Here is a 22,875-nt window from a genome sequence, read left to right as displayed (position 1 = left end):
TCAATACTAGGGTTAACTAAGAACATGAAACTTAAAAATATGACATTGAGCATGAAGTTCGATGAGTTGGAAGAATTTTCAGGGTGGATTGCGGGTAACATTTGGTCAACATATTTATGACTCAATCGCACATTGCTACAGTTGACTAAGGACATGAGCCTTCAAAATATGACATTGAGCAAAGAATCCGATGAGTTGAAAGAATTTGCAGAATGAATTGCACGTATTGAAGATATAACAAATGGTAGCTATAATAATGATCATGCATCTAACGATAATCTTGATGATGTATTGCTTAAATCATTTGAAGATTCAATAAGAGATATCGTTTTAAATACTTGGTTAATTGTTTGTAAATACACGAAGTATATTTAAATTTTGATTTTTAACCAATACACTATTTTTGGGTCAATTAATACATAAACATTTAAAAGTTCAGAATTTGGCCCAAACTAAAATTTCGACAACAATTAATCATACATGGATGCCAATTTTTTTTTTTTTTTTGCATGATATTTCAGCCAAGAATTAAAATGTGGTGTTTTTTATATAACATAAAAATGATGTTGTTTTCTTTATCTTTCATGTTATGTTGTGAGCAATATGATTTAGATAGCATGATTTTAGAGGAAGAAAACTATATTGTTTTATGTTATATGAAATACAATATTTTAATTATCGGCTACAATGTCACGTAAGAAAATTTTGGCATTCACATGGGATTAATTGTTATCGAGATTTTAATTTGAACTAAAATTTCAAAAATATTAGTAAAGTATATGTATTAGTAAAAACTAAATTTCGAATATACTTTTTGTATTTAGTGCCAATTAACCTTTAGAAAAGGAAAATTTATTTTTAGATATAAGACTTATTTTGGGATGGAAAAAGTAATAATCATTAGGGAAAAAGAAAAACCGAACTATTTAATTTATGTTTGTTTTACCATGTCTGGCCCACCACCAATCGAATATTCCAAGAATGTCTTAAAGTGCAAGGGCTTTTCAAGAATATACTAATAGTTACTCCCTCCGTCCACTAATTCAAGGCCTTCTTTCCTTTTTGGGACGTCCACCAACTCAAGGCATGTCCATTTTTAGTAAGTTTTTATTTATATTTAATTGGTGGGTCCCAAAATAATACACTTTTTGTCCACTCAACTAATAAACAATACATTAATTGTGGGTCCATTTCTCCACTCAACTAATAAAAATACATTTTTTCTTAAAACTCGTGTTTTGCTCCTTAGGTCATGAATTAGTGGACGGAGGGAGTACTATATAGGGATATTGTAATGCATGTCCCCAAAGAATTCGAAATTCGAATTAGGTAAATTCGACAAGAAGATAGGTGTACATTCGGGGATCAAGAACCTCTATTTTGTTTTGGGTTAATAGTCAAAAAATACACGAAGTTTCACCGGATTTGCAAATTGCACATGACCTTAAAAAATAGCCCCAAAATACCCCACCTTTAAATTTAATCGCAAATTGCACACGGCGAAAATTCCGATCATTCTTATGTTTGACCAGTGATGATGTGGAAATTATTTTAAATTACATGGCATTATGCGTGACATTTTTTACACGGTGGCAAGCCATGTATTCAAAACGACGTCGTTTTGAATAGAAATTAAGTTGTCTTCTATTTTGATATTTTAAGAATTTCCTCAAAAATGAATAAATAAATAAACTTTTGAAAAATCTGGCCTCTCTCCACCCCCAAGCCCCCGTCACCAACCCCAGCTCCTTTCCCTTCTTGTTGAATCCGGCGCCACCCCACCGCCTCCGACATCGCCCCGCCCTCCCTCTGAGAAACCTCAACCGCAAGAATCTGCCATCGCCCCACCCTCACTCAGAGAAACCCCAGCAACAAGAATCCACAATCGATTTCTACAACGGCGCCCAAGGACGCCGCCGCCGCCGCCCACAATCCAGCCCACCACACCTTTTGTTTCACCGGATCGCGGATCTCCGCTGCCCACAATCGCGGATCTCCTTCTTCTCTCGTTTCTCACAGACATACGCACACACGTTTCTACTCCATTCCTACCGCCGCCTAAAGCTCTAGATCCCCAAAGTTGTTGCCACCTCGCCCTCCTTCAAACCACTCTTCCTTCATCTTCCTTGCAGAGGCGCGTCGTCCAACACACCAATTACTTCTCCTCGTGCTTCGATTTTCGTCACCCCGCCGTCTCCCTCTTCACCCACGATTTTCGCCGTCCCGCCGCCCTCTCCTGCCCTAATTTTTGAGATCCGGACCGGCGCCCTTCGAAATCCTAATTTCCGCAGCGGTCGCCGAGATTTGGAGAAGCGACACCTTATCTGGATCTGGGTGGTTCACCGGCCCAGGAGGAAGACGTCAGAGATTTGAAGAAGAAGGGGTTCTTGCAGAATGAGCGACGATGAGTGCTTTCCATTTTTTGATTTTTTTTTAATTTAAAAGAGCTTTACAAAACGACGTCGTTTTACTACATCGGCAAATCGTCCACGTCAACAAAATCCGACAGCCACATCACCACCGATCAACGCGGGTGCAATTTGTGATTATATTAAAAGGTGGTGTATTCTGGGGCTATTTTTGAAGGTCATGTGTAATATGCAAATTCGGTGAAAGTTCGTGTATTTTTCGACTAACTATTAACCATTTTGTTTTTAATCTACCAAACTTTCGACAACAAGAAAAATGGCCATAACTTACTGAAATAATAAAATACATATTTTTAATTTGTTTGGTTCAAAAACTTGTAAATGTCAAGTAGGGTTGGCTCTAGGTTGGTTGAGATGTCAACCTTATATGAATTTAATTGAATTTAACGTGTCATACAATTTTGGCTTTTTCTTTAAGGTTCATGGGAGCAACTACAAGGAATTGAAGTTTAAGGTTGTTGAGTTTTAGTTAGAAATGCTATGTATGTATTATATCGTTAGAAAATGTAATTAAGGAAGGTCAGAAAAAATAGAAATTTCGAAATATATAATACTATTCGAAAGGATTTACACAAGAATCCCAAAATATATAAAATAGAGCTTCTACTTTATATATAGTACGAAAATGAACTACAAAAACACAGTAATCCTAATTCCAGGATATAAAATGTACATACGGATAGAGAAAATATGTTTTGATATAAAATTAGTCTTTTCAACCAATTTGGTTAATTTTTTTTAATAAAATAATAATATTAAAATATGAGTTATATATAGAGTCAATATATTAAACTATATAATAAATGTTAAAGTAGGTTCTTAATGGACTTAGAATTGGAGAACGCAGTCACTTACTATAATAAATAGTGGGTTAATTGCATCAAAATACACGAACTTTAGTCACTTTTTCATTCTGCACATGAACTTTGAAATTTACAATTTTAATCATGAACTTTGTCGGCGTTTCAATTTTTCCTTAAAATTGAATTTTCCCCAATTTGATGCTGATGTGGATCTTATGTGATAGCCGGAAGTGTGCCACTTATTTCACCGTCCGACACATGAAACGACGTCGGTTTTTTAGGGGTAAACGATGTCGTTTTGTCTCAAGTGACAAAATTACGTTTAGATGTTAAACCACGCCCTATCCCATTTTTTCATCCTCCATTTCTTCGTCATCCCCCTTCCTTCTGATGAGAGAGAATGCAAAGAGCAATTGCTCCGATGCGAGAAGAACAAGAGGTCCGAGTGAACTCGATAATCCTTGGGGAAAGCATACAAAACATCGCCTTAATCCGACACCTAAAACAAAATAACTAACGATCGACATCTTCCGAATTCGGAACATCCCAACCTAGAATCCACAAACAAGGTCGCGGAAAAAGAAAAAATGACTTTTAAAAATTCATCAGTGTCAGCGGCAAGAGCCTGAAGAGCTCGCTGAGCTTCATTCAACTTGAGGCCGGCTTTGCTCGCCACGTCACCAACAACGACTATCCTTCCGTTGGAATCAATGGCGTCCATGGTTCGCTTCCGCACGTCGGTCGACAGCTTATCACTCTCAACGGAGAGTCATTTTCAGCTCTTATATCATCAAGATCTACAGTTGATTCATCACTTTGTTAGATGAATTGATGGTCCTGAGTTCGAATCCTATAGGTAACGAAAATTTAAATTATCACAACTCAGACATTTATACAGCAAATTCATACGTGTCCTGCATAGAATTCATACATTTACATACGATTTCCGGTAAGATTAAATAAAAACCGTTAAATCATGAGTAGATCAATGATATAAATGTACGCCTATTTTATACTCAAAGAGTTGTTTTTACTTTTTAGTCTATCCATTTCGTAAATATATATAAGGGAGGACTAGGGTATAAACACTTCTTAACATATAAAATACGAACTAGCTAAAATGTATGAATTATATGCAAAACACGTCTGAATTATGTATGTAAATGTCAGAATTGCAAAAAATAAAATTTTCGTTACTTATGAGATTCGAATTCAGGACAATGAATTCATCCAACTAGGTGAAGAATCAACCATAGATCTTGATGGTCTAAGGGTTGAAAATGGTTCATATTTATATTTTAAGAGGTGTTTTTATTTTAGCATCCTCTTATATATATATATATATATATATATATATATATATAGGAACACGACTGACGAGAAGAACACGAGGTTCAAAGTTATGTAAGAAGTTGCAAGGAAGGATATAGAACGAGCTTTTGGTATTGTTCAAGCTCGTTGGGCTATTATCAAAGGTTTTGTTCGGATTTGGAAATGAGCAACTGAGCGACATCATGTTTGCGTATATTATTTTGCACAATATGATAATTGATGTAATAGGAAGAGGAGGGGAACAACAAGACGTCAAGCAATACTCATCAAGCTCCGGCAAGGACTCCGCCATAATTCCAACGATATTTGGCTCGAGAGGGGAGGGGGGAGGAACATTCACACTGTAAAAATTATATAGATAATCATTTAAGAAATATTCTCTCCGTCCGTCAAAAATATGTCACTTTTACTATTTTTGGTGTCCGTGAAAAAATATGTCATTTCTTTTTTATAGGATATGATCCACATTTTTTTTATCATTTATCAAAGACCATAATTTATTAAATTTTAACCAATTATTTCATATAATGGTAAAATTCTTTTTCCACTATATAAAAGTTACCGATTATTCTATTATAAACTCAATCCAATTAAAATGACATACTTTTGAATTAGGAAGGAAGTATATTGTTTCAATTAGTACTTTAGTAGTAAACAGAGGATGCGAACAACCTAACCCTCTGTGCCATTAACATGATTACATGTGTTTGTGTTTTATTATTACATCGCAATCAAGGGGCTTCACATGCTTCCTTCATGATCTTTTTAATTACCTAAATATGCCCTATTTTGGGGATAACTCTAGCAAGTTCAACCATTAAGGTTTACTTATCTCTAAGATAGCTTGACTAATGAATATTGATCAGAATTCGAAGAAACTACGACAAAAAAATAATTAAAATTAAATTATAGTATAATATATATATATATATATATATATATATATATAGAATTTTGTTATTATTATTATTTTAGGTGCATACATGCGTTATAATTATATTGAATATTATTTTGATTACATTATAAAATTTAACAACTTGTTAAGCTACAATGTGACTTATTTCCATTTTTTCAGTTTATTGGATGTTTGTCATCTTGTCTTTATTTAATATATTAGCGAACTAAAAAACTGAGAGAAAAAAATACTTATGAATAATTTTGTCATGTCTCTTTTGCTAAATATAATAAAAGTTGAGGCATGTTACATTACGTTTGCCTATCATAAAAAATGTATAATAGGAAACACCATGATATATTTTTATTAATTTAAAAAAAAAAATGGTTAATAGCCGAAAAATACACGAAGTTTCACCGAATTTGCATTTTGCACATGACCTTAAAAAATAGCTCCAGAATACACGAACTATTGATTTTATTGCAATTTGCACACGGCGACAATTCCGATTAGGATTAATTTTGACCGGCCATGATGTGGACAACATTGAATATTACATGGCATGACACATGGTAATTTTTACACATTGGCAAGACATGTAGTTGATATTTTAAATTTTGTTTCAATTCTCCTTTAAAATAAAAATAAAAAAATCTCCACCATCACTATTTTTCCACCACCGCCGTTTTTCTTCTCTCCACCACCACCACCGCCGACGTGCCGTCGGAGTCCGGCCGGTGAATATTTTCCCCGCGTGAGAGGCTGAGAGCTCAATTTGAGCGAAGATGAAGCAGTGCTCGGAAATGGCGCGGCGGCCTTGCTGAAGTGGTGGTCTGTCGATTATCGTGGGAGAGATTTGCAGATCTGGGGATTTTTCCTTCTGCAGGACTCGCGCCACCTCTGAAACTCCGGCAGCCGCAGGAACAAGCAGCATGAAGCTGCCGCCCCTATTATCGCCTGAAACCCTAGCCCGGTACCACCTCTTTCCCCTGATTCTCGGCCACAGAAGCATTCGCTTTAGAGAGAGATTCAACTTGTGCCATTTTTGGATCTCAATTTCGTCTAAGCAGCGTGCGAGTTTTGGATCTCAATTTCGTTGACTCAGATAGAGGCGGTTGTGGTTCTGGATTTGGGGGTTTTGTAGAGGCGGCGGCGATTGTGGTGTTTGTGTCGTGTCATCACGTTGTGAGGCGGCCGTGGCCTAGACGGCGGCGTTCGTGAACGGTGGTGGTGGAACTCGGCGTCTGAAAAAGGTGGTGGTGGAGCTCGGCGTCAACGCCGGTGAGAAAGAACGGGGCGGCACCGTTGTGCGGCCATCTGTGTGTGTGCGTACAGCGTACTACGTAGAGAGAGAGAAAGAGCAGACATGGCGATGGCGATTTTACTCTATTTTTTTTAATTTATATTTACTCAAAACGACGTCGTTTTGAGTGTTAGAATATACTACAAAATGACGTCGTATTACTTGAACGCCGGTGCGTCCACGTCTGCAAATTCCGAGAGCCACGTCAGCTAGGATTTAGGTTATGGTCAACGCAAGTGCAAATTGCAATAAAATCAATAGTTCGTGTATTTTGAAGCTATTTTTTAAGGTCATGTGCAAAATGCAAATTCGGTGAAACTTGATGTATTTTTCAGCTATTAACCCAAAAAAAATTGTTGTCATTTTAACTACCAATATTATTAGTGTACCAATATATAATACACATTCATTCGGAATATAAATATCAAATAAATAGTGAAAAATATTCTTTTAATCTTTATTAGAGAATCTTTTTTATTTATATAATAAATTAAAATTAAATACTATAAATAAATAAAAAAGAAATTAAAAAATAAAAATAAAATCAAAATTAAAAATAAGAACCCAAAATAAAATAAAAAAAATTGAATTTTTATAAAAAAGAAAAGAATAAGATAGAAAAGGAATAAGAGATAGTAGAGAAAAAAAAATTGTATAAAACTTCTAACTTGTACTGCCTCCATCTCAATTTAACACGCCGCAGAGCTTGAGCACGGATGTTAATAAACAAATATTTTATAATAAAAATAGAAGAGATAAAATAACTTTTTTTGTGAATATATTTGTCCAAAAAATAGGAGAGAGAAATTGAGATATTATTTTTTAAATGCAATGTGAGATAATTATGTGTGAGCAACAATGAGTTTTGTAAGTATATTTTGTTATGTATTGACTTTCCATTTTATGAAGTGTTCTATTGAAATGGAACATGAAAATAAGGAAACGTGACCTATTGAATTGGGACGGAATGAATATAACTTTTTAACATTAAATTCTTTTTTTCACGTAATACATATCAAATTAAAAAGCTCTTGTCATAATCGATATGCATATTGAGTATTTTACCATTAGTCGAATTGCATATTTATTAAAAGAAAGAAAGGAAAAATGAAACCAAAAAGAAAAGAGAGATAAAAAAAACTACAATATTTGTATTTGAACCGTGGAAGAAAATAAAATTTGGAATTGGCGATAAAAAATTAAAATTGATGAAAAAGAATAACCCTTAGAACTGCCTTTTAATATATTATATAGATTTATATCGGGGGAAATAAAATAAATCCATATTATAGAAATTAATTAATAATCAGGTTGGATCATTTATCTTTGTATAATATACAATTGTCATGAAAATAAAACTATATATATATATATATATATATATATATATATATATATGTCGAAACCACCTCAAATAACCCAATGGCGTACGAATATCTGCTTCGAAAGGACCAAGAGAGTCTTTATTTACGCTATTCTTCGCATCTCGAGAGAAGCTAGTGAGCATCCCATCTCATAAGGAAAGCCTTAAGGCTTGGTTGCGGGGGAGAAGGATCAGTCTAATGGGACCTAGAGGAGATAGAAGCTGTAGTTAGTGAGTTGCCTGCCTTCGGGCTGACTCTAGAAATGACTTATACTTATTAAGTTAAGAGTAGCTTAGCAATGCTCAAAGATCTCGCCTAGCGGGAAGGATTGCTGCACATAGAGAGAGAGAGGGAGGGAGGGAAAGTGAGATTGGATCAAATAAAATCCTCTATTAACCTATAAACTACAAATATTTGGCACTTAACCTATAAAATAATTGCACTTAACCATAAAGTATCTGCATTTGGTTCGAATTTCAAAGAGAGTGCAATTACATGGTAATTCATTACCTCAAAAATGCATTTATTTTATACGTTAAGTACAATAACTCTATAGGTTAAGTGCAAGGTTCTTAATTTTTACGTTCAATGAGTTTGTACTAGAACTCAATCACACACACACATGCACACACACACACACACATATAGTTAGGTCCAATGGAGAATTCTCTATTGATCGTTTCAAATAAGTCAATAACTTTTTTGAATAAATCAAGAGACCGCATGAACATACATATGTGCATAAAACATGCTCCCTCCAAGAATTAAACCCAAGAAGAAATGCATGATCAATAAAATTGTTGGTGTATTCAATAAAATTATTGGCGTATTCGATCCGGTCAGAGATTCATTATCAATTCTCTCTATATTTATCATTCTCTATTGATCTTCTCTATATAAGGGAGCGCTCCAATGAGACCCCTTATTTTTAGTGAGATCTAAGACATGATCTCGTGCGTATATATATAGGGGAGCGCTCCAATGAGACCCCCTATTTTTAGTGAGACCTAAGATACGATCTCGTGCGTTTATTTCATCAATCCTATGGCTGATATTGTATCTAGAGGGAGAATTTTTTTTTCTCAGGGTTCGAATCCTGGAGGGAGCGAAATATTTTAAATTTCGTTATTCATCAGTATATACTGTCTTGTTCATCGGTATATACTGTCTTGTTCATCAGTTTATATGTCATATTGATTACCAATTTTTTAAATTTCGTTATTCATCAGTATATACTGCCTTGTGGCCCTTGTTCATCAGTATATATGTCTTATTCATTGTACTCAGTGTCTCACGAAAAATAGGGGATCTCACAAGAGCACGCCCATATATATATATATATATATATATATATATATATATATATATATATACACATATATATCAGCCTCCCTCCAGGATTCGACCCCTGTGAAAAAAAATCCCCCTCCAGATACAATATCAACCATAGGATTGATGAAATAAACGCACCAGATCGTGCCCTAGATCTCACTAAAATTAGGGGGTCTCATTGGAGCGGCCCCCTACATATATATATAGGGAGAGGTTCAAGAAAAAACCATAAATAAAAGAAGACCGGAGAACCATTTTCAGCCATTCGATCATCAAGATCTACGGTGGATGCATCATCTTGTTGGATGAATGCAGATCCTGGGTTCGAATCCTGAAGGGAGCATTTTTTTTAAATTTTTTTAGTGCATTAATTTTAACAGCGAATGCATTAATTTTACAGTGGATGCATTAGATTTGATGGTTCTCCCGTTCTCACAAATAATGTAGTTCTCTCTAGAACCACACCCTATATATATATGTGGGGTAGGAGGTGGGGGGTCAGTGGTCAGAAAATCAGTTTAAAATAAAAAAAAATTGGGTGGGGGGTGGGGTGGGGGGCATAAATGTGTGGTCTAGATTTGGATCTACGGATCTATTATAAGCATTGGGATCTATATGATCCCATTCCTATATATATATATATATATATATATATATATATATATATATATATGGGAGGGCTAAAATAAGTACACTTCTTAAGATATAATATAATAATCGTTTTCAGATATTAGATCATCAAGATCTACAGTTGATTCCTGTTGAATGAATTCATGGTCCTGAGTTCGAATCCCAAAGGTAGCAAAAATTTATTTTTCGCAATTCATATTTTTATACAACGAATTCATACGTGTTCTTTATAAAATTCATACATTTTTCTTAGTTCTTGTTTCTTATTTTAAGAGTGCTCTTACGGTAGCCCTCCCCCTATATATATATATATATATATATATATATATATATATAGGGGAGGACTATTCAGAAAACTCTTCTTAGACTATAAACTATGAATCCGCTGTGTAAATGTATGAATTATGAAAATTAAATTTTTTGCTACCTATGGGATTCGAACTCAGGACTAATTATTCCAACAAGGTGATGAATTAACCGTAGATCTTGATGATCCAAGGGCTCAAAATAGTTCCTATTTTATAGTCTAACTTTGATTTTTATTTTAGTCTTCCCCTATATATATATATATATATATATATATATATATATAAGGGCTGAAAATTATTCTTATGTTATATCTTAAGAAGTGTACTTATTTTAGCCTTCCCCTATATATATATATATATATATATAGGGTGTGGTTCTAGAGAGAACTACATTATTTGTTAGAACGGGAGAACCATCAAATCTAATGCATTTACTGTAAAAATTAATGCATTCGCTGTTAAAATTAATGCACTAATTTTTTTTTTTTAAAATGCTCCCTTCAGGATTCGAACTCAGGTTCTATATTCATTTAACAAGATGATGCATCCACCGTAGATCTTGATGATCGAATGGCTGAAAATGGTTCTCCGTTCTTTTTTTATTTATGGTTCTTTCTTGAACCTCTCCCTATATATATATATATATATATATATATATATATATATATATAGGGCGGGCTACCGTGAGAACACATCTTAAAATAAGAAATAAGAGCAATTTTCAATGTATGAATTTTATGTAGAACACGTATGAATTCGCTGTATAAAGATATGAATTGTGAAAAATAAATTTTTGCTGCCTTTGAGATTCGAACTCAGGACCATAAATCCATCCAACAGGGTTACGAATCAACCGTAGATTTTGATGATCTAAAGACTGAAAATGATTCTTATTTTATATTTTAAAAAGTGTACTTATTTTAGCACTCCCATATATATATATATATATATGTGGGAGGGTTACGGTATAAACACTTTTTAACATATACAATATGAACTACCTTAAATGTATGAATTCTATGTAGAACATGTATGAATTCGCTGTGTAAATGTGTGAATTGCGAAAAATAAATTTTTTGCTATATATGGATTCGAACTCGGACCATGAATTCATCTAACAAGGTGATGAATCAACCATAAATCTTGATGATCTAATGGCTGAAAATGGTTCCTATTTTATATTATAAAATGTGTTTTTATTTTAGTTCACCCCTATATATATATATGTAGAGAGAAAGAGAGAGAGAAAGAGAGAGATAATTCCAAAGATATTCTTCATATATGGTGAGATCTTAGATTAATTTATAAATATTGATTTAATGTATCATATGACTGATATTTATATAGAGAGAGAGCGAAAATTTTATCAATTTTTTTAAATATCGTTAATCGTTATAACAATCTCACTATAGATGAATTAAGTTAGATCAAACCTATAAAATGAACTACGGATAAGAGTATCTAATAGGATCTTTTAAAGTGCGTGATTAAGACGTGTGTAAAAATTTGTCTAGTGTAGTATCCCGCGCATTAGATTTTATCTATTAACTAATACTAGTTTGATCATAAAACTAAAATAGGGTAAAGTACCAAAATACCCCCCCAACGTTGGCGTCCCTATCGCGTACAGCCCTCCATAGTCAGGGTAAGCGTTGTTTACTACCCTAACGTGGCAAAATCATAGCAATTAACCCCCCGCCACTTAACGGACGTTAACACCGTTAGATTAAATAATTTTTTTATTTTTAATTAAGGTGAGCCAACTCTTTCTTTCTCTGAGTTGCCAATAATCGACAACTCCCCCGACATTCCGGCGAACGCCAAGCAAAACTTCCCGTCGCTGTCCACCGCTACCATGCTGTTCTGCGGCGGCAGCACCAACCTCTTCCCGCCACCAAACTCGAACGCCACCGTGGGGATCCTCGCCTTCGACAGCGAGGACAAGTCATAGCACGTGTCGAACAGAGCATAATCGCCGGCCCACGGCAGTGCACTGGTCTTGTTCCTGAACGCATCTCGCACCAAGCCGTACACATCCCTCCGCAGCCGCGTCACCGTCGTGCCGGAGTCCACGATCACGCCGCCACTCCCGTCGCTCCCCATCTCCAGCAGAGACGCCGCGAACTTCACCGCCTCGCCGCGCCCACGCTGATCCCGATCATCGCCACGTAGCGGTAGGCGTCGTTGGAGGGGTTGTCGACCAGTGGCGCTGCCACCGAGTCGGCGGGCGGGATCGAGTTGAAATCCAGAGTGGACGACGAGTTTGAGTCGCGGTCCACCGAGCAGTATGAGAACGACGTCGCTTTGGTCTGAGCGGGAAGAGATGAAGCGCCGTCGCCCAGGCCCAGCAGGCCCGCGGCGCCGGAAAAACAGGCCGCCGTTGTCGTGGCCGCAGCCGATGGCCACGTTGTCAACAGAGCCGGAGGAGCCGAAGGAGATGGTTTCGGTGGCAAAGTTTCCGATGGTGTGGGAGGCGTCACCCTACAAAACCTGTCACAAAAATAGTTTAATTAGGGAAGCTAAAATCTCGAGAAAACTCAATAAATATAGTTTGGTTTTTCTAAAAATTGGTTGGGGGTGAAAACCTGGTAAAGACAGGTCCCGACGAGGCAGATGGAGGATCGGAGGGCGGCGCACTGCGGGGAGAGGCAGGTGAGCGACTTGTAGGTGGAGGAGTGAACTCAAGCAACTCAGAGAGAGAAAGAGTTGGCTCACCTTAATTAAAAATAAAAAAATTATTTAATCTAACGGTGTTAACGTCCGTTAAGTGGCGGGGGGTTAATTGCTACGATTTTGCTACGTTAAACAACACTTACCCTGACTATGGGGGGCTGTACGCGATAGGGACACCAACGTTGGGGGGGGGGGTATTTGGTACTTTACCCACTAAAATATCGTGTGTCTGTGTCGGCCTAGCGGTAAGAGGTTAATATCCAAGACCTGAGGTCTTAGGTCCGAGTCCTCCGTCGCGCGATTTTTAAATTTTTTATTTACTTATGTACTTTATCAAAAAAAAAAAAACTAAAATATTTAGTTCCATGGTACTCCCTTTGTCCCGTTTTAAGTGTTTTGTTTCTTTTGCACATAGTTATTTAGGAAGCGTATAATTATATTTTTAATTGGTGTAAGTATAGAGTTGAAAAGTTGATGTGAAGGTGAATCCCACATATTCTCAAATTTTTAGACTAATTTTTTTTCGTAAAGGGAAACAAGACATTTGAAATAGGATTATTCAAAAAAGAAAACAAGACACTTGAAGTGGGACGAATGAAGTATTTATTATCTCATTTGTTAATTGACTGTCAATAATTTATTGATTAGTACTCCCTCACTCTCATTATAAGTGGCACAAAAGTTTTGGACACGCGAATTAAGAATAATATGTGTGGAGTAAATTAGTTAAAGGTAATAGGGACTACACTTTTTTAAAGGTTAATTTTTGTCATTTATAAAACATTGTATGTCATTTATAACGGGATCGTTTAAAAGTAAATATAGATCAACTTTTAGTAAAATATTGGGAGTGTACTCCCTTCGTTCCAACGAAGTTTAGGCGTTTCTTTTGGGCACAAGAGTACTTAAGGAGCTAATATTTAGTTGTTTAAGTTCGTTTCTAATTTTTTAGTTAGTGGTTGTATAATTAGTGATTTTGAATTAATTTTAAAGTGAATATTTAAATTAATTGATCTATTTTTTATTTTTATTTTGATTTATTAATTAAAATAATTTTTTCTTTTCACATTATTAATTTTTCCTATCTTAAAAAATCAAAAGTCAATTAAATGTAATAAATAAAGAAGATAAAGCTGAAATTAAATATAAACAACAAAAATAAGAGTATAATTAATAATTTTAATTAGAATATTAATTTCTCTAATTTATTTTAAAAAGAAAATTACTCTATTTCGTTGGGAGGGAGGAAGATATTTAATTGATGGACAGCCAATATTTTGATTTAACGATCGCACCACTCTTCTTCTAGAATAACACAGTCAACTTTCTTCTGGACTATAATTTTAATGTTTCGAAAATGTAATGGGCAAAGGTTTGATCCAATCATGTTTCTGTTATTGATATGAAATTCCCATACTTTGTGTTTACAACGTCAAGTGTAATTTGATAATATAAAATGTATTAAATGATATCACACACTAATATAGTAATAATATCTATACTATATTAAAAAAAGTTAAAGTCAAGATTTCAAATTCAAATTGATTTCAAAATTAAGCGGCAATTTTATAATTAAAATTAAAATGTATTATTGACATGAAATTTCCATACTTTGGGTCTTAAAATGTACGCAATTTTTTATTTTATTTCTTTTTAAAATTAAAAAAAATTGACTAATTCTAAAATATTTAATATACATATAAAATTAAAAATTGAAAATTTTCTTTCTCCTCTCCCATCTTTTTTTGAATAAATCTATTTTCAATCATTTTTATTTTTATTTTTAATTGATTTTGACCTTTTATAAGATAATTGTGAATTTTTTATATTTTTTTATTTAGCTCAAATATATTTAATTAAAACTAACTTTTTTCTATTATATTTATAAATATAATAATTAAATTAATATTAATTTTATATAAATATAAAAATATTTTTTGTGTGTTGCACGAAATACAAATGGTAGTTATTTTTAAAATGCGGAAAACTCCCATGAAACTACAAACAATGTGACATACGCGTTTTATTTACGTAGTAATATATAATTTCCACCAACGTAACATGTATATGTACGTTCTTGTACACCACGTAATTAATATAAAGTGCTAATGATTGATTTAAAATATTTTATAAATAGGACGATAAATAAATGGTTGAATATAGTTTTTAATCTAATAATTTCGTCGGCGCGGTGTGCCTATTCCAATGTGAATACACTTGTTTTGAGTCTGAACTGGGTGTAGAAAATTTCGTGAAGCGCAGAGAATCCACGACTCAACTGTCAGAATCATCTTGTTTATATATTTATTTATTACATAAATCATTTTTTTATTTACTTTAGAACACTGTTTCTCATCCATTGGACAATGGCTTGATCTAAAACAATATAATTGTTCTTAGCTTATAAGCTAAATTTGGTAAACGTTTTATTTAGTCACCGTTGCCCGTTCGTAAATCATTATTAATTATACTCTCTGCGTTTACTTTGATTGATAAATTTATCCATGAAAAATGATGGATAACACAAATTTATGTCTTTAAATGTCTCATTCATTTTCCAACATTTGACACAAAAAGATATGCTCACCATTTTTCCTTCCTTATTTTCACTTCAAGGATGGATAACATTATCACACCAAAATAGAGGGATAATAATTTAGGTGTGATAATATTATCTATCATTGAAGTGAAAATAAGGAAGGAAAAATGGTGAGCATCTCTTTTTGTGTCAAATGTTGGAAAAGGAAGGAGACATTTAAAGGCATAAATTTGTGTTATCCATCATTTTCCATAAATAAATTTATCCATCAAAGTAAACGCAGCCTAAGGGTGTGTTTACTTTTTATCCCTCTAAATGGAGGGATAACAAAAATCTATACCTTTAAATGTCTTATTTCTTATCCCACATTTTACATAAAAAAGAAGTTCACCATATTTCCTTCCTTATTTTCACTTCAAGGAGGGATAATATTATCACACCAAAATGAAGGGATAATATTATCCATCCTTGAAGTGAAAATAAAGAAGAAAAAATGGTGAACTTCTCTTTTGTGTAAAATGTGGGTTAAGAAAGCAGACATTTAAAGGCATAAATTTTTGTTATCCCTCCTTTTCCTATCCATCAAAATGAACGCACCCTAAGAGTGTGTTTGCTTTGAGGCATAAGAAAGAGATAAGTTATATTTACTATCTTATACCTCGTTTGTTTGATGTATGAAAAAATTCGGGCAGGTTGTATAATTTTTTGGGCAGCTCCTTATCCCTTTGGAAAATGGATAATTTTATACCACTTTATAAGGAGTGAATAAATATATTATCCTTAAAATCAAACAAGATATAAAAAATATGTTCCTTCAAGAGATAAATTTATACCTATAGTCTATGATGCACGGATTCTTCAAAAATCAGCATGTACGGCGAATCAGATTCTTTTAGGGTGCGATTCTCTCGGATTCTCGTCGGATTCGCACCTGATTCGCCACGTGGCATATCTTTTAAAAAAATTTATAAAAAATAAACCGGATTCGCAAATTCCATAGGCGAAATTCACGTATCTCGTGCACGAAAGGCCTACACAAGGTTATTTGATAATTTTATTTTCAGTTATGACTTATATATTAGACTAATAATATTTGAATCGTTATATTGTTGATCAATTAACTTATATAATTGAAAATACTTAACTTTTGGGTAAAATAAAATGTAAATTACATAGAATTAATTTAAGAAAATTTAAATTGTATATAGTTTATAAGCATTATATATCATAAAATTTTAATAATTAGATGTATCCTTGCCGAATCACACCCTATAATTTTTAAAAATCCGTATCCCCGTACTCGTATCGTATCGCCCCCACATCCGCACCCCCGTACCTATGCAACATAGCCTGTAGTGTATGGTGATTAGTTGCAAATATTAGTTGAAGAAGGACTCAAATGCAAAACTAGAAGGAAGAAGCCAAAATCAGTTATAACAAACTGACTCTAGCAACTTTCGTTGAGCAACGATCTTTCCAGTTTCTTTTGAACTTCAACGGCTGAGATTACATTTAACTTGTAGTATATATATTGTATTTCTTAGATACACTTCAGTTTTACTTTTATTCTTTGTGATTGAGTGGTAAAAGTGCAGCAAAAGTTAGAGAAAAATTGAGAGTGCAGTGCTTTGTGATTAGGCTTAAAGTTTGCTGATTTTCTTTGATTTCTTTATCTGTGTTGTATTCGGTTTGATTCTGGTTGTTGATTAGTGGAAAGAGGGATCTGCAATGGATGTAGATCTTTAAAGATCGAACCACTTAAAAATCGTGTGTTCTTTAATTCTGTTTTGTCTTCTTCATTCCATTCTTTTTAGCTTCAAAGCTCGATTGAATCACAAGCGTTTTCAGCTTGTTTTTGAGCTGATTTCACAACAATACCTTATTATATTATTCCTCTATTTAAAAGGATAAAAAACATAAACTAAACTCAGTATAATTTTGTAGATACCGATGAGAAGTAAAGTATGCATATATCCGAAACACAGCAGAGGTCAAGGAGCAGAGCTGGAGCCGAGCAGAGTAGAATCATCCCAATTAATGCTCTTTGAAGAGTTACCACCCATTGGAAACATATGTGGACTTTCAAAGGTGTTTCTACTAAGTGAGCGGGCAGCGCTGCCGGATCTGACCGCGCTGGAGTATGTCAGCGCTGCACAATAGACAAATCCGACAGACCATTGACACATTCGACGGCTATCTACGCAAAGCTTTCTCTTTAGCTAACCTAATGATTGTACGAAAATGTCGAACGACCTCTTTGCCCCTCTTGTACATCTTTATAAATAGGAATCTCACCTCTCATTGTAAAGTTACGCAACATGAAATACAACACCTTTGCTCTCTTCTTTTACATCTTTGCTTAAATCTACCGACAATCATCACTAATAGGTGAAACATCCTACTCTTAACCTTACAACCGATTAATGAACACATCAGATACTTTGACAAATAATCATAAATTCTTTACTAAATTCTTCGAATTTCAAACAATAAATCTCAATCTTTGTATGTTTATACTTGTTCAAGTGTGCTGTCATGATCTCAGCTAGACAGACATTTCTTTTAATTCAAATAATGGGCATGAGGCAGTTCTTCCTGTTCAACAATTGGACTCTTCTAATTAGGTTAATTATGTGACAGCGACCCCTTTTAAATTTTGTAGAAATTGAATGAGATCTAATTTAGACCTAAAAATATCCAAATGACGCGTGTCAATTATATACATATTGATATTTCTTAATTCAATATATATCATATTTCTAGTCTAGAATTAGCTATTCTTTAATTTATCATGTCAATGGTATATATATATATAGGGTCAAGTTAAACGGAGAATTATTATATATTTCATTTTGAACAAGTCTATACATGTTACGAACAGATCAACATAACAAACGAACAGACGTATTTAGTAAAAAAATAGAAAAACTCGCCACCAACAGGATTCGAACCCGGGGCAAATTGCTGTTCATGCGGTACATTGATTTGTTCGTAAAAATTGTAGATCTGTTCGTTTTTGTTTCACGAATTCTCTATTCTCTAAATATTTAGCATTCTCTGTTTAACCTTTCTCTCTCTCTCTCTCTCTCTCTATATATATATATATATATATATATATATATATATATATAGGGTGCGATTATAATGAGAACCACACTTATCGTGAGAATATAAGAACCATTAAAATCAATGCATCTGCTATATAAATTAATGCATTCGCTATTAAATTTAATGCATCCGAAAATAATAAAAATTTTGCTCCCTTCAGGATTCGAACCCAGGATCTGCATTCATCCACCAAGATGATGCATCCACCGTAGATCTTGATAATCGAATGGCTTAAAATGGTTCTCCGTTCTAATTTTATTTAGTGGTTCTTATTTGAACCTCTCCCTATATATATATATATATATATATATATTCATATTTTATACATCTCATTTCCCTATCTCATAGCATATAAGTTTAAATTTGGATCACACAATGTGATCACATGACTTATTAAAAACGTGATACGTGACAAATGTCTCTCAAGGCAAAATACACGGAAGGATAAAATAAGAATAAAATTTTTGAAAATTAAAAAAAAAAAAAATTAACCAATTTTTTTTCCACAGCCGTCGTTAAAATTATGCATATAATTGAACACAAATATGCATAAAGATAAATAAAAATATGCATAACGTTGGATAGAAATATGCATGAGAATATAATCTATCAGGTGACCAGTGGCGAGAGCCACTTGATGGTATCGTATAGTACTATGCATATAATTGAACACGAATATGTATAAAAGCAAACACAAATATGCATAATGTTGCACACAAACATGCATAGCAATATTCGACCCGTCAGGTGACCAGAAACAAGAGACTCGTGACAGGTCATATTTTTCCATGCATATTTCTATCTAACGTTATGTATATTTATTTTTACCATTATGCACATGGGCGGAGCTAGGGGTGGGGCAGAGGGGTCACTAGGCCCCTTGGAATTTTCAAAAATAGCAGGAGTATTTTCATAATTTTTTATTAAAAAAAACTCCGTACGATTTTATCTTCATCATTATTTGTGTTGAGCTATTTTATACTATAATTGATACGTAAGCTTTAGAGTTAAGATATTTTTAATAAGTGAACACATAATTAATTTATGCATATCATGCTTCGATTATATTCTAGAGATTTTTTTTAATTTGATATTGAAAGTTACTTTGTCTTATAATGTTTTATGAGATTTTGACAAATAAAATCACGAACTATTTCGAATTTTTAATTTTAACGTGACTTTTGAGTGTGGCGAATTAAATCACAATTTTTTCAATCTTTGCAATTTCATCCCTCATTTTTTTTTCGATCGGCAGAGTGTTGAATTGGTGCTTACGTGCATTAGCAAAGACGACGTCGTTTTTGTGAGGCCTAAACGATGTTGTTTCGTACAATTTCAATTAAAAATTTCTCCAAAAGATGGTGATTTAATTTGCCATGTTTCAAAAGTCACGTTATAAAATGTTAATTCAAAATAGTTCATGATTTTATTTGCCAAAATCCCAAGTTTTATCCATCTTGATTTTTTGAAGTTGTTTTGTATGAACTTGAAAATTTGTTTGAAATGTATTTTTTGTAATTGAAATGATATTAATGATTATTATTTATTTTTAATTTAATTTAATTTAATTTAATTTTTAATTTAATTATTAATTTTTTAAAAAATTAAATTTGGATCCTCAAATCGAAAGTTTGGCTCCGCCCCTAATTATGTATATTTGTGTTCAACTATATGCATATATAACTATGGCGGCGACGAGCAGCAGAGAAAGGCACCAGAGGGGTTGCATAGTGATACTTTTCCATGCATATTTCTATCCAACGTTATGCATATTTGTGTTCAATTATATGCATAATTTTGACAGTGGCCGTAGGAAAAAATGAATTTTAGGTGAAAAAAATAAAAATATAGGAGTATATATTTTTTAATTTTTGTTCTTATTTTACCCATGCGTGTATTTTATCTTGGAAGCTCTAAGAAGATATTTGTTATGTGTCACGCTCCTAGCGCGCCACATACACACATTGTGTGATCCATATTTTAGATCCATATACTATGATAGGAGGGTGGATCTATATGATCCGCTCCCTCTCTATATATATGTGTATATATATATAATTTGTGTAGTAGAAATATCATTACTATAAAAATAAATACCGTTACAATATAATGTATATGGATTACTAATTTCATGAAACTTCATAGTCATGATTCGGTGCATGCACATTGTAAAAATATTTAGATTCTTTATTCTTATATAATAGACTGTAAATTACATAAAATGAGTAAATTATATTTGATGAAAAATTATATACTCAGAGCTACAAAAACGGCAAAATCCGAGCTATAAATTAAAATTAAAAGATTGATCTCCAACAACAAATTTTGGTGGAGTTGTTAATTTTGACATAAAACTAAATTACTCATGCTTAATTTGATAAGTTCATTCAAAGAGTGTGCCTATTGACCACATTCGACCAAGGAAGATGGGAAGAAATTTTATTAAATTGACAGTTGATCTGTACTTTTGAAAATCTCGATATTTAGTTGATTAGTTAATCAATTATGAAGTTTCCTAAAGTTGCGAACGAACAATTTAGACAAGTTATGGTCCCAAATCAATCGTCACACTTTTAAAAGATAATAATTATATTTATTTTCTTCTCAAAAAATAATTATATTTATTTTTGTTCATTAATATAAAAATTAGTTGAATAAATATAAAATTTTGCAAAGGCGATAGTAACGAGAGCGAGTTCGTCAAGTTGCGGTATCACATGATTTGTCTTTCCCGCAAATTCCACTCCATGATAATTGCTATTTCCACTCCCGGAAAACATTTGTGTGTTTTGTTCATGTATTATTAAATTAAGCAAACCCACTTAAATTAAATTAGGCAAAAAGTTAATAAATACACTCCCACAGCAAACAATAATTGTACCTGCCAAGTACGCACATCTGTACCTCTCAATAACCTTTCTGTGTACACTCTTGGCCTCCAATATTTATACCCCACTGCCTCTTTCTCTCCCCTCATCTCCCCTTACTTTCTCTCACTAAAACCAAACACCTCTCTCTCACCACATTCGAGATCATGAAGAAGCTCATGAGAAGATTATCCAAAGTCGGCGACTCGTCGCAGTACTGCCTGCTGAGATCCCAATCGAGGGGCGAGTCGCTGCGGAAGCGCTCCTACGGCGGCGTTCCGGAGGGGCACCTGCCGGTCTACGTCGGCGAGGAGATGGAGCGCTTCGTCGTGAGCGCCGAGTTGTTGAACCACCCGATCTTCGTGATGCTGCTCAATAAATCGGCGCAGGAATACGGATACGAGCAGAAAGGCGTGCTGCGGATCCCCTGCCACGTGTTCATCTTCGAGCGCGTGCTCGAGGCTCTCCGCATAGGTGTCGCCGACGCGATCGACGCGCAGGAGCTGCTCAATTCGCTCACCGATGAGTTGTAGCGCCGCCGACCACGTATTAATTATACTAGAGGCCACGAAATTTTCTGATGTTAGAGCTGTGGTATAATTTTTTTTTTCTGAAAAAAAATTCCTCCTTTTTTTTATCTTTCTGGAAGAAACATTTCCTTTTTCTTTCCGACTTCTCGATTGTATATACTTTGTTGTGAACAAAGTGGAGAAGCGGAAAGGCTAGGGTTCTGTTGAAGGTGTATTTTTGCCTGATGATGTAGAAAGTTATGACAGCGAAACAGGATTAAACGTATCTTTATTCAGCTCTGATATATAAATTCATTCATCCTCTCACATTCTTTGTTTTCCGGCGAGAAAACGTTTGAAAATGAAGCGGAAAAAGGCAAAAGAGGCGAGGGAATGTACGTACATCTGGGGTATAATAATACACGTGAATATACGGAAAGGTACAAAATTAAGTATAGAGGGGATTCCGATGGTGTACGGTTCGTACAACGAGGAAAACGGAAAGTAACGGTAGGAGCGGCGTGAGTGAGTGAGTTATGGAGAAAAGCGCCGCCGCCGTGATTTTAGGTGGCGCTTTGCGGTTTCCAAAATCGGAGCATCGGATTCCAAAATCGAGGGGCATAGTGGTAATTTCCGGTCAGGGGTAGTTTGGTCAGGTTAGATAAATCTTTTTCTTCTAGAGGAATATTTGGGTGTGCATGTCTTGTACGGATATGGTTGAAATTGATAATCATAATAGAGGGGTGGTGGAGTGGGCGCCATTGCCATCTCACCCAATCACCA

The 22,875-nt window shown here is 34.2% G+C and overlaps 1 protein-coding gene and 1 pseudogene across 1 annotated transcript; one reads left to right on the top strand and one right to left on the bottom strand.

Annotated features, from left to right (window-relative positions):
• Positions 1 to 4,029: 4,029 nt before the first annotated feature.
• Positions 4,030 to 21,693, bottom strand: LOC131025514 (protein ASPARTIC PROTEASE IN GUARD CELL 1-like; annotated as a pseudogene).
• Positions 21,566 to 22,388, top strand: LOC130986024 (auxin-responsive protein SAUR71-like). Its single transcript, XM_057909291.1, has one exon. The coding sequence runs from the start codon at positions 21,751 to 21,753 to the stop codon at positions 22,114 to 22,116; it is 366 nt and encodes a 121-aa protein (XP_057765274.1). The 5' UTR covers positions 21,566 to 21,750; the 3' UTR covers positions 22,117 to 22,388.
• The last annotated feature ends 487 nt before the right edge of the window (positions 22,389 to 22,875 follow it).

Source organism: Salvia miltiorrhiza, chromosome 5, assembly GCF_028751815.1.
Source record: "Salvia miltiorrhiza cultivar Shanhuang (shh) chromosome 5, IMPLAD_Smil_shh, whole genome shotgun sequence".
Classification (NCBI taxonomy): domain Eukaryota; kingdom Viridiplantae; phylum Streptophyta; class Magnoliopsida; order Lamiales; family Lamiaceae; genus Salvia; species Salvia miltiorrhiza.
This window is presented reverse-complemented; position numbering and strand designations above follow the sequence as displayed.

Coding starts and splice junctions, on each gene's coding strand:
- LOC130986024 (XM_057909291.1), top strand. CDS start 21,751: ATGAAGAAGCTCATGAGAAGATTATCCAAAGTCGGCGACTCGTCGCAG.